Consider the following 13,373-nt stretch of genomic DNA (forward strand, 5'->3'; position numbering starts at 1 on the left):
CCCCCCCCCCCCGACCATCTGAGGGCACCACAGACTGAGACCTTTTAAAAAAGGACTAAAAACGTATATTTTTAGCAGAACTTATCGGTTTTAACTTTGCATAATAATGTCCTTGCACTATTTATATGTATTTTAAACTGATGTCTTTACCTGTAGCACTTTGAGGTTTTTCTTAAATGTAAAGTGCATTACACATAAAATGTATTATTATTATTATTATTATTATTATTATTATTATTATTATTAATGGTTTGATGTGAACAGTGTGGTACACCAGGACATGCTGAGCTCCCTCCAGGATGAAATAAAGTGAAATGATTTGAAGTAAATGTACATTAAAAGTTCTTTTCTGGGTCCCAACGAACTAGGTGTGCTTAAGAAAAGGAAGAGGAGAGGACTCTCCAGTTCAGGTCCATCTAAAGATCTCCTCTAAAGTGTCACTACACTGGATAAGAAATGCAGCATGCCCTCCTGCACGGGTGATGGCTTCGCAGCAAGGGAGCTACCCTTAGAAAGGAGAGGCTGACCGGACTCCGGAAGGAGAATGCACCGGAAGCTGTAGTCCTGACTGACTAACTTCCCCCTCTGACCAAGATGGCGTCTCTTAGAAAGGAGTGTTAGCAGAGGGTCTTTGTTGTGTTAGAAAGAGGTAAAATGTGTAAAGTCCAGATGCTGAGAGCGTTGGTGGAGCAGCGACTAACTGCGGCTGCTGAAGAGATATTTGGGCTGTTTGAAAGAACGATAGCAGAGTACGAGGAGGAACTTTGTCGTTCAAAAGAGGAGAACGAGCGACAACGGGAACTACTGGACGCTGTTTTCAACCCTCAGCTCCGGGTCCACAGAGCAGGTTAGTCCATTAAACCTTCAGCTGGTCTTTCTCTCCTTCCTGTGCTCTCTTCTCTCAGCGACGATATGACGATAGGACGGATGGAAATAAGCATTTATTCATAACATCTGCTGGAATCTTCTCTCTTTAACAGGCCGTCGCCAACCCACCAGACTCCATGTAAATAATCACTACTTTTATCATCGTAAAACACACTTCATTCAAAGTGGACAGAAACTAAAAAAAACTACCAGAAGCCGTCTTGGTTCATCTTTCCACTGTTCCACCAATCAACACTCTGGTCTGGTTGGAATAAACTCTTAATTCACCCATTTACATGTAGAGATATGCTGCTCTATACACACTAAAAGTAGTGATTATTTACATGGAGTCTGGTGGAGATATGCTGCTCTATACACGCTAAAAGTAGTGATTATTTACATGGAGTCTGGTGGAGATATGCTGCTCTATACACGCTAAAAGTAGTGATTATTTACATGGAGTCTGGTGGAGATATGCTGCTCTATACATGCTAAAAGTAGTGATTATTTACATGGAGTCTGGTGGAGATATGCTGCTCTATACACACTAAAAGTAGTGATTATTTACATGGAGTCTGGTGGAGATATGCTGCTCTATACATGCTAAAAGTAGTGATTATTTACATGGAGTCTGGTGGAGATATGCTGCTCTATACACAATAAAAGTAGTGATTATTTACTGTACATGGAGTCTGGTGATTTTGGGGCAGTTCTAGATAAACAAAGGTTCTTAATTAATAGGTAGCCTCTTTTGACTATATAGGTGATTATTACAGAGTAGTGATGATTGTGTGTGTGCGTGCGTGTGTGTGTGTGTGTACAAGCCTTACGCTAGAAGAACAAGGCATGCGGTTTGGGCTTGTGAGCCGGCCGAAGAGTAGTAACGTTAGGTTTTGTGTGGGTGGTGAGGTAATGCCCCCCCCCAGTCTGAAATACCACCTGATGGCCATGCACACAGCTGATGCTGAGACTTTTACCATCTGTCTAGGGACTGCAGATGAAAAATATCCTTTTGGCATATTGACAGAAACGTTCATTAATATGCATTGTCCCTGTGATAAATACATTTTTAGAAGTTTTTAAAAATCCGATTAAACGCCATATTTATGGTACAGAGAATGTTGAAATCGGTAATTTTTGACTGAAACAGTGTTAGAAGGTTAAAGTAACAGCATTTTTCGGTCATTCTGCGCTCTAAAACCTATTGGTAGCCAATGGAGAGCCTCAACCCTCGTGATGACTTCCCGTCAAAATTGGAAATGAACAATTTTGTTGACGCTTTTTATCAATGTTTTTAAAGTTTTCAAACGTGTTTTTTCCTTGTTTCCAACACGTTTGACGCTTTTCCCCCACGTTTGTCCCAGTTTTTCAGTGTTTGTCACTTTTTTTAACGTTTCCAACACTACGTAACACCAACTTATTAACTATAGTTTTACAGTTATTTTTGGAATTTATGGTCAATAAATTAGAAATAGAAATGATAGCTAATGTTTAAATTAGAAAACCAGAAACTAGGAATTATTTAGACTAAAAGGAATGGATGTTGATGATAATCACAGACTGGAATATGTCAACTTTTACTCAATACTATTTCAAAAACACTTCCATTTGTTTTTGAATGCTTTAAAATTGAATAAGACGCCCCAAACGCGTTGTGTGGAATCAATCATGATATTTTGGAGAATTAACATGAAGATTAATATAGGACAACATGAGGGCAACACGGGGACAACATGAAGACAACATGAGGTTGACACAGGGACAACACGGTGAAGATCACGGGGACAACATGAGGGTTGAGATTGAAACCAAATATGGGCCAAGTAGATGGCAGGATGGTTTTTAAAAGCAAAGATGTGGGTGTAGGATCAACAGGGCGTTGGGAGAGTTTCATCGAGCCCACAAGCTTAATGATGTCACTTAGGGAAATGGGGCAGAAGGAGTCCAGTACTGAAGGTCTCTGATGTGTAGCTATGGGGGCTTTAAACAAAGCTTTAGGATTGTTTTTACAGGCAGATATCAGACTAGTAAAATAAGAGACTCTAGCATCCTTGATCACTTCATTCAGGTCTACTAAGAGCTCTTTAAGATGCAGGCGATGGACTTGGAGCTGAGTCGCTTTCCATAAACGCTCAGTTCTCTGACAGACACGCCTCAAGCTGCAAATGGCGTCATTCATCCACGGGGATGAATTAACAGCGGGAGTTTCTCTACTAATGTTAAGATGCTCCACTTTGTCCAACAGCAGGGTACAATAATCATTAAACACCTGTGCACAAGCGTCCAGGTCGCTTGTTTAGCAGGCGGGGGATCCTTATTACAAACCAGATCAAATAAGATGCATTTGTTATCACTAACAATGTTCATACCATGAGAAAAAGAAAATCCAGCGGATGTCCCTTGCTGGGCGTAGGACCAGAGACATGCTAGATATTCAGAAGCATTTTTGCAAGTATCATCATCCACATGAATATTTAAAAAATCATCAACAATAATCACTCTGCCCAGCTTAATAATGCATGATAAGAAATCATTAAAATCCTCAGATGCGCGGAACACGCACCGCGATTAACCGCGCCGGAACCATAGCCCCGGGGACATCAGGGAAGACAGAACGAAGACGTGAAGGTCTGGAGTTGCAGTCAAAGACCCCCAGATGCAGGAGTTTTTCAGATGAACCTGCGCCTCCCCCTTTCCCTCGATTTCTCTGCCATTTATTCTTAGGTCGTAGTAGGCCGTCTCCATGCATACAGACAGCAGTTGTCGGCGGACATACGACCGATGCTGCAAACTCACCTGTACCACTCCAGGTACATCCATCGCCACACTCGCCCATGGAGGATCAGATCAGCAGCGTTGTTTGGCTGTCGTAGGAAACAAAGCGCAGGAAACAAACAAAACAAGTCCTCAACTATACGTCATGTCCGGTGGATGAGAGTGAGCGCATGGAACATTGAGGAGGCTGAACACCTAAAACTAATTAAGTAATGAGGGTCCAAAGTTCCTTCTTAACTAAGAACATATTGATGTAAAGGAAAATTAGTCCAGCAAGTCGAGGAAAAGAATCACTGGATGCCGAGGAAAAAAGCACCGCAGTTTCCCTCACCTGTTCCAGCTGGCAGCGGCTGAATAAAGTTGAATTAGCTGCCTTGATCCGTGCAATATTATAGGAAAAAATAAAATGAATAAATTACAACCTCAGTTTGATGCACTAAACTCGGACTGAAGAATTGTAAAGATATACTCGTAGATTTGGAGTTGGGCCTGTCCGGCATGCACGACGCAATGAATGAACTAAAGAACTGAGAGACAAAACTGAAAAGCTGGAGAGTCACAGCGGAAGATTAAACCTCAGAGTATTTGGCCTCGACAAAGATTTGGAAAAAGGAAGCCTCACCGGATTCATGGAGTCCTTTTAATGAGGTATTTAAAGATAAAAATCTGCCTTTATAAACCAAAAGTGGAATTTCCCCACAGAGTGGGGCCGGCCACCAAACATGGCTCGAGACCGATTGGTCGTCAGGATGCAGAGGTATTCGGCCAAAGAGGCGATTTTACAAATAGTAAAGCAAGAAAGAGTCCTCCGTTTTAGAGGGATGAATGTAAACATCTTTCCAGATTTAACAGCAGAAGTGTCCAAGAGAAGAGCACAGTTCAAATATCTGAGAATGAAACTGCATCATGTAGGAATAACACATGGTCGGGTTCATCCTGGGACACTGATTAGAACATTTAAGGGAGAGACCAATAGATGGTGTTGGGACAGATGCCTTCAGGAGCTAGGAACTATAATGGGAAAACACCTTGTCAGTTATTAAAAGGTGTGCAAACACCCTCACACCACAGTTAAACAAGTTCTTCAGGCTTTGTTTTTTCACAGCTGGATTACCGCTCTGTGATTGGTCCATCACTTCAGCAATTATTATTAACCCTTGTATGGTATTCGGGTCAAATTGACCCATTTCAAAGAAGAAAAGTTGAACTTTTTTCTACTTGAAAATCAACGGCTTTACCTTATTTTCTGTAAAAAACATGTATTCCTGACTTAATTCTGAATATTATTCTGGATATGACACGTATGTTTTTTCCATAGTAGATTAAATAATAAACAGATAAACCGAGAGCGGCATGTCAGAAATGCAATACACAATGGCGTAGGTCCCCTTCAAGACCTGGCCAATGTTGGAAGTCCATCTAGTGGAAAAAACGTGTAACAACAACTACATGCTTATAGTGGTATTAAAAATCAAAAGCCTGAGTAGTGTAGTACATATTTATAACAGGCTGCCTTTGAGCATTTCATATGTAAATGTTATTTGAATATAAAAAAATAAATTAAATTTGAATGGTATTATATAGGAAGACTGGCAGCTCTACTATGCACTACATGCTGGATCCCCGTCCCTAAAGTTTTTGATCATGGGGACATGTAAAGTGCATCTAAGGAAACATTATAGTCACTCAATAGGACCTCCCGGTGCACTTCATACTCTGAGTTTTAAACAGACAGAGCAAAGACAGAAAAGCAAAAATCGTACTCGCCATGATGAAATTTGCACACCACAGAGAAGGGTAGCTGGGTTGGCACAACGGCTAATGGTGTAGTGGAGGAACCCAGGCTATAACTGTTAGATAGTAGTGGAGAACCAGGCTGTAGCTAGTTGCTGGCGGACTGCAGGCTGGATAGTAGGTGGGACCCAGGCTATAGCTGGTGGAAACCCAGGCTATAGCTGTTAACTAATAAAGACCGAGGCTGTAGCTGGTAGAGTGTAGGCCTGACAATACCTGGTAGAGACCCAGGCTGAAGCTGGAAGAGGAGGCCAGGGTGTAGTTCGTGGAGACCCAGGAAACTATTTCTTAGACAGGATGTTAAAATCCATTTAAAAGCATCAAAACAAACACTAAACAGAAGGAAGGACAGGCTGCCAATTTTTCCTGAGTTTTTTTATGTGTTTCCTGTAGGTTTCGTTTCCCCTGAGCAGCAGGAGTGTAGCTCCAGTGTGGACAAGCAGGAGCCAGAGTCCCCCCCACACATTAAAGAGGAGCAGAAGGAACTGTGGAGCAGTCAGGAAGGAGAGCAGCTTCAAGTGCTGGAGGAGGCTGAAATCACCAAGTTCCCATTCACTCCTGTCCCTGTGAAGAGTGAAGATGATGAAGAGGAAGCTCAGTCCTCACAGCTTCATCAAAGACAAACTCAACACATGGAAGAAGAAGCTGATGGAGAGGACTGTGGAGGACCAGAACCAGCCAGGAACTCACATCCACTTTTACAACCAGAGACTCAAGACCAGACTGGAGACTGTTCTGAACCCGAGACTGATAACAGTGCTGATTGGAAGGAGACCAGAGAACCTCAGTCAGCTTTAAACTCTCTGAAACATGATTCAAGATGTAAGAAAACATTTAGCTGCTCTGAGTGTGGGAGGAGATTTGGCCTAAGGGAAGATCTGAAGAGACACATGAGAACTCACACAGGAGAAAAACCTTTCAGCTGCTCACTCTGTAAGAAATGTTTTACACAGAGAAGATATTTACAGAAACATATGAGAGTCCACACAGGAGAGAAACCTTTTAGCTGCTCTGAGTGTGGTAAACTTTTCACTGAAAATGGATCCCTGAAGAGACACATGATTACTCACACAGGAGAAAAACCTTTCACTTGCTCAGTCTGTAAGACATCTTTTACACTGATTGGAAATTTACGGTCACACATGGCTGTAGTCCACACAGGAGAGAAAAGATTCAGCTGCAGTGTTTGTAACAGAAGATTTACCCGGAGTTCTAATGTCAAAAGACATAAATGCGTTGTTCATATGGAAACAGACGCTGATAGAGAGGACTGTGGAGGACCAGAACCAGCCAGCAATTTACCGTATTTTCCGGACTATAAGTCACACTTTTTTTCTTCTGAATCTGCAGATTCACTACAAGAAGGGTACCAAAATTGTGATGGCAGACGCTTTGTCTAGGTGTTCCTCAGACCTGTAGGAATGAAACCTTTTAGGGGTGGGTTTAATTCTTTGGTGTGGGGGTGTTATGACTGTGGTCATATTTGTTTCTTTGGTTTGCTGTGTGTGTGCCCTGTGGCTTTTCTCTTGTTATGAATTTCATATGTAAATAGGTGTGTGCCATAGCCGGGAGACAATTGGTGGCAATCTTTCATGCCTGAACCTGTGATTGGCTGCAGCTGGGGAACAACCTGACATATAAGGAGCCAAGATGGCGGACGTCTGAGGACAGTAGTCATTCCTCATCCTCCAACTGGCCACGCATCTTCAATCTTGTTCTAGATTAGGGACCGTGTCTTTTTAGCAGTAAGGGTGGACTGCTTGTTTTTTGTTTTATATATATATATATATATATATATATATATATATATATATATATATATATATATATATATAGTTCAATGTAAAATAAATCAGTTTTTCTGATATTCAAACGTTAATTGTTTGTGACTACTTGGAAGACGGGGAAGGTGGGGCCTTTTCGTGTTGTGTCCTAGGCCCCCCTAGACTGGGGCATAACAAACCTAATGTAAGTGAAATGTTTTTATATAATGCTTTTCTAATCTTAGTGCTTGTACATAAGTTAAATCAGCATGTCTGTGTTGTCTTCAGATATCTCATCTTTATGACATTCAGGTTTACATGTGAGGCCACTGTGTTTGCTTTTTTTTCACAAGCGTAAAACCACGTGCACAATAGTACTCTCAATATTGTGTCTAACGTGCATGGTGATGCAAATATCTTGCTTTATGTGCCTTGTAGATTTGACTGCACAACATTACATTTCACGTGTATGTAAAGTGACGTTCCTCTCAGCGTTTCCATCATTATATATAACCGGTAGCCAGAGTCGCAGGAGACGAAGGTGCTGCCCGTGCTGGAGTCACCGGGGCCCCAGCGTCGTCCACGGGACTCACTGAATCCTCTTTGTTTGTCGAAAAGGAATCTTGAATTGAAAGATCAGTTACGTGTTAACCCTCATGTTGCATTTGTGTAATTTCAGGCTGTACTAAAAATGTTTTCCTCAGACCTGTTTGTAGACCTAATCATTCCTTGTCGTCCCATCTAGCTCTCGCTGGATCATCCGCAATCAGACACAAAAAGTCTTCACCTACTCAGTTGATCACGGTGGCTTTGCTGCTTTCCATAGTGAATAGTAAATAATTAAGTGTGACTAGTGCATCTTTAATAGTTTTCAGAGCTCTGAAAATGCAACAAAATGAGTATCTTTCTTCAGACGTCTTATTGTAATCATTTCTGGACTTTTAATTTTTAAGCTCAACTGTAACCCTAACGGGCTTTTATTCTGAAGCCCAGCTACTGATCTCCACCGGAAGTTGTAGTCCTGACCGCGGCTAACTTCCCTCTCTGACCAAGATGGCGTCTCTTAGAAAGGAGTGTTAGCAGAGGGTCTTTGTTGTGTTAGAAAGAGGTAAAATGTGTAAAGTCCAGATGCTGAGAGCGTTGGTGGAGCAGCGACTAACTGCGGCTGCTGAAGAGATATTTGGGCTGTTTGAAAGAACGATAGCAGAGTACGAGGAGGAACTTTGTCGTTCAAAAGAGGAGAACGAGCGACAACGGGAACTACTGGACGCTGTTTTCAACCCTCAGCTCCGGGTCCACAGAGCAGGTTAGTCCATTAAACCTTCAGCTGGTCTTTCTCTCCTTCCTGTGCTCTCTTCTCTCAGCGACGATAGGACGATAGGACGGATGGAAATAAGCATTTATTCATAACATCTGTTGGGATCTTCTCTCTGTGCAGGTCCCTTCACTTCTTCTTCTTTACTTTCTCTCTCTGTTTAACCTTTCAACACTGTTAGTTGCTACTCGCTCCCTTAATTTACTATTAACTATCAGTGTTAACATCTCTTATTTTAAAGTAAATACAAAAAATCGAAGCGTGTGTGTACAAACATTGGTGGTTCACATGTTCAAGTGGCAACATGAACTGATGTGTGTGTGTGTGTGTGTGTGTGTGTGTGTGTGTGCGCGCGCGCGCATTGGTGATTCACATGCACAAGCGATACATGAAATGTGTGTTAAAGTGTGTCTGTCTTTCATCTCCTGGATGAAAATATTCTTTCCCATTCATTTTTGTGGGTGTCGTCTAAACAATAAAAGCCTGAGTAGTGTTGCACATATTTATTACAAGCTGCATTTAAGCGTTTATAATTCAAAATTAATATTTTAAAAAATAACAAATTAAATTTGAATGGTATTATATAGCATGACTGACCGCTCTACCATGCACTATATGCTGGATCCTCGTTAAAATGGTTAGCTAAAGCAATAAATAAACAGTTGTCTGTACTTGTTTATGTTTTCCTGTGTGTTTTATTTGTTTCCTGCAGATTTCTTTCCCCCTGAGCAGCAGGAGTGTAGCTCCAGGGTGGACCAGGAGGAGCCAGAGTACCCCCCACACATTAAAGAGGAGCAGGAGGAACTGTGGAGCAGTCAGGAGGGAGAGCAGCTTCAAGGGCTGGAGGAGGCTGATATCACCAAGTTCCCATTCACTCCTGTCCCTGTGAAGAGTGAAGATGATGAAGAGGAAGCTCAGTCCTCACAGCTTCATCAGAGACAAACTCAACACATGGAAACAGAAGCTGATGGAGAGGACTGTGGAGGACCAGAACCAGCCAGGAACTCACATCCACTTTTACAACCAGAGACTGAAGACCAGATTGGAGACTCTTCTGAACCTGAGACTGATGACAGTGCTGATTGGAAGGAGACCAGAGAACCTCAGTCAGCTTTAAACTCTCTGAAACATGATTCAAGATGTAAGAAAACATTCAGCTGCTCTGAGTGTGGGAGGAGATTTGGCCAAACAGGACATCTAAAAAGACACATGAGAACTCACACTGGCGAGAGACCTTTCAGCTGCTCTGAATGTGATAAAACTTTCACTGTAAAGGAAACCCTGAAGAGACACATGGTTACTCACACAGGAGAAAAACCTTTCACCTGCTCAGTCTGTAAGAAATCTTTTACACAGAGTGGAAGTTTACGTTCCCACATGGCCGTGGTCCACACAGGAGAGAAAAGATTCAGCTGCAGTGTTTGTGACAACAGATTTACCCGGAGTTCTCATGTCATAACACATAAATGTGTTGGTCATATGGAAACAGAAGCTGATAGAGAGGACCGTGGAGGACCAGAACCAGCCAGGACTTTAATCTTTATTTAGTCTACATTTCTATATATTGTTATTTTGAAACCTTAAAACAGTGTCACCAAAATCCACCCAACTGTGCTGGAGTCTCCGGAGTTGATCCCCTTCACTACACTCAGCAGCTGTAGAACAAGACACGACATCTGCGCTGGTCTGGAGGGACTGCAGCATTTAGCTGACTCTAGCTAGCCTACTGTAAATTTACATATCTTCACCGCTTAACTCTCTTCTCTGATCCAATCTGGCTAAAATATAATAATATACAAACACAATAATAAAGGTCACAGTGAGTAAGAAATTAATAATTATGAAATTTAATTGTAGGGACAGTTTTGGAGGAGAGAAGGAAGGGTTTTATTTTTATTTTTGTTTAATTTCTGTCAGGGTAAAATATTCTAAGTAAATAACTATGTTCTCAGTAAATAGGGTTGGAATTATTTTTACAACTGAAATAATTGTTTTGTAATTACAGACGGAAAGTACCGCAAACCAAGTTTTAGGTACCAGTATCGGGACTAGTATAGGTTAAGGTGCGAAAGGTACCAAACCCTACCCAAACCTTTTGGGCTCTAAGCTGTGTCCATCTTTCAAATACATGTCACATATTTACCCGTGGTTTGTTATGCCTCTGGTAATGCAGCTGTTAGAAACATGCCAGGGTTGTCAAGTCGGGTAGAATCTATCTGCGTTGGTTTGTTTGTTTTCTGCTTCATGGTGGTACTAACGTTCCGGCTGTAGAGAGCCGGGTTTACGTGTTTACAGGTACAGTTGTGTTCAGAATAATAGCAGTGTGTTTTAAAAAAGTGAATAATGCTCAAAATCCTTAGAATACCTTTTAATTCTGTACTTGTAATGCAGTGGGAACACTGCACATTCAATTCCACATGAATTCATGACCAAAAGTTATCAAATTGTGTTCTTCTTTTACAGAACGTGAGGAAAAGGAATATTATGCTGTTCAAAAAATATTTATTTGCTGAACCATTATTTGAGAGAACTGCTTCCCATCTGTGTTGCATGGAGTCACCTGTGAACAGGTATTCCAGCCCAGGACCATTGAACTACATCCCATAATTCCTCTACATTACTGGGTTTGGATTCAGAAACAGTATTTATGAGGTACCCCCCCCACAGGTTTTCTATGGGACTGAGGTCAGGGGATTGGGCTGGCCACTCCACAACATCCATCTGGATCCAGGACTTTGGTCCTTACTGGTGTGTTTTGGGTCTTTGCACTGGCTTTGATGGCATTAGCATTGATGTCAGAAAAGATTGCTTTCAATTTAGCATGTCCCTTAATATCGTGTGACATAATTAACATTACGCACCTTTAAATGTTGTAATGCCAGTTTGTCGAGCTGTATGATGCCAATGAGTATTCTTTGATTTGATTCTGATTATTGTAGTGGAAAGTTTAATCTGTCATACTGATGTCTTTTGATTGTTTTCAACATACATTATGTATTATGCCTTTTTCCAGACATACTATACTATGACGTGTTTACCAATTTTTTACAACATATTATACTTTGACCTTTTTTGTAATTTTACGACATACTATGACTTTTTTTATCATTTTTTGACAGGGTATACTATGGTCTTTTTTGTAATTTTAAGACGTACTATGCTGTCTTTTTTTTTTTTGAAAAACACTTTCTCAACTTACTGTACTATGACTTGTTTTCGACATACTATACAACTTTCTTTTTAAATATTATCTTTTCCCTTTTATTAAAGTGACAGTGGCTAGACATGAAAGAATTTTCTTAATATTTAAACATTTTTCCAACTTACTGTACTATGACTTTTTTGTAATTTTACAACGTACTGTGCCATGACTTGATTTTTACTTTCACACTACTATACTATAACCTTTTTTTTAAACTTTTTTCCACATACTATACTGAACTTTTTTTTTAACCTTTTTTTGAAAAACTATGCTATGACTTTTTTCAACATACTATGATTTGTTTTCAACATACTTTACTTGGAATTTTTCAACTTTTTCCAAAATATTGTACTATGACTTTCTTAAAATACATTTCTGATCTTCTACTTCACTATGACCCCCCCCCCCACCCCAGACTCTCAGTTCTTTTAAAGCAAGGCTGAAGACTTTTCTTTTTGATGTTGCCTTTTTTTTAAATGATTGTTAATTTCTTTAATGTTTCTTTTCTTATACTGCACTGTAACTTTTATTCTTGTTTTATCTGTTTTTATTGTCTAAATGCTTTTAAACTGTTTTTGTGTAAAGCACTTTGAATTGCCTTGTTGCCGAAATGTTCTATACAGATAAAGCTGCCTCGCCTTGCCTTGTTTTCCACATAAAATGGCTTTTTGTATTACTTTGACATACTAATTTATGATTTGTTTTTTGTAAAACCTTTTCCGACCTACTATGACTATATTCAACTTTTTTTTGTTGCACCTTACTATGACTTTAACTTTTTTGACAAACTATACTATGACTTTTCAAAACTAGTTTTTCGATATACTATTCTACAACTTAAAAAAAGTCAATTTTCCAACATATTATACTGTGACACTTTTTCAATGAAGTGCCATACTGAGACTTTTTCATCACTTTTTTCATCATACTATACTGTGACTTAAAACCTTAAACTCATACTTCCCTACTGTGTGACAGTATGTGGAAAAAATCATACAAAGTCATGGTATAGTATGTAATAAAGTATAGTATGTTGAAAAATGTCATAGTATGTCAAAGTCATAGTATAGTATATCTAAAAAGTCAGTATAGTATGTGAAGAAATAAAAAGTCATAGTGTAGTATGTAAAACAAATATTAAAAAGTCATAGTATAGTATGTAAGATAGGAATAAAAATTAATAGTATAGTATGTCGAAAAGTCAAAGCACAGTATGTTGAAAAAGTAAAAGGTTATATACAGTATGTCAAAAATCATAAAGTCATAATATAGTACGTCAAAAAAAGAGAAAGTCATAGCATAGTACGTCAAAAAAACGTTGAAAAATGTCATAGCATAGTATGTTGAAAATACATGAAAAGTCATAGTATAGTATGTCGAAAAATCATAAAAAGTCATAGTATAGTATCAAAATAAAAAAATAAAACATTTTCTATGTTTACTTTCTATGCTTTCTGTTGTATGTTGTGATTTTACTCATTTTGTTAAGCACTTTGGATAGCTGGTGGTGGTTGTAAAGTGCTATATAAATAAATTTTGATAGTATAGTATGTCGAAAAAAGATAAAAAGTCATAGTATAGTATGTCGAAAAATCATAAAAAGTCATAGCATAGAATGTAAAAAACTATTAAAAGGTCATAGTACAGTATGTTGAAA

At 39.6% G+C, this 13,373-nt stretch overlaps 2 protein-coding genes and 1 pseudogene across 3 annotated transcripts in view; 2 read left to right on the forward strand and 1 right to left on the reverse strand.

Annotated features, from left to right (window-relative positions):
* LOC117956491 overlaps positions 1–6,726 on the forward strand; it is a 7,101-nt pseudogene extending 375 nt beyond the window's left edge.
* The window catches only part of LOC117957226 (zinc finger protein 271-like), a 39,548-nt gene that overhangs the window by 17,794 nt on the left and 8,381 nt on the right, over positions 1–13,373 (reverse strand). The window contains exon 2 of the mRNA XM_034892823.1: positions 11,701–11,709. The gene's annotated coding sequence lies outside the window, so the exon portion shown is untranslated. The remainder of the gene's footprint in view (positions 1–11,700; positions 11,710–13,373) is intronic.
* LOC117956484 (zinc finger protein 467-like) lies at positions 8,211–10,077 on the forward strand. Of its 2 annotated transcripts, XM_034891580.1 has the most exons (3): positions 8,211–8,505; positions 9,227–9,739; positions 9,824–10,077. In XM_034891580.1, exons 1-3 carry the CDS (start codon positions 8,313–8,315, stop codon positions 10,060–10,062), a joined length of 945 nt encoding a protein of 314 aa, XP_034747471.1. In that variant the 5' UTR covers positions 8,211–8,312; the 3' UTR covers positions 10,063–10,077. The 2 variants fall into 2 exon arrangements, with proteins under 2 accessions (XP_034747471.1, XP_034747470.1); XM_034891579.1 differs by having other exon boundaries at positions 9,227–10,077.

Source organism: Etheostoma cragini, chromosome 14 (assembly GCF_013103735.1).
Source record: "Etheostoma cragini isolate CJK2018 chromosome 14, CSU_Ecrag_1.0, whole genome shotgun sequence".
Taxonomy (NCBI): Eukaryota; Metazoa; Chordata; class Actinopteri; order Perciformes; family Percidae; genus Etheostoma; species Etheostoma cragini.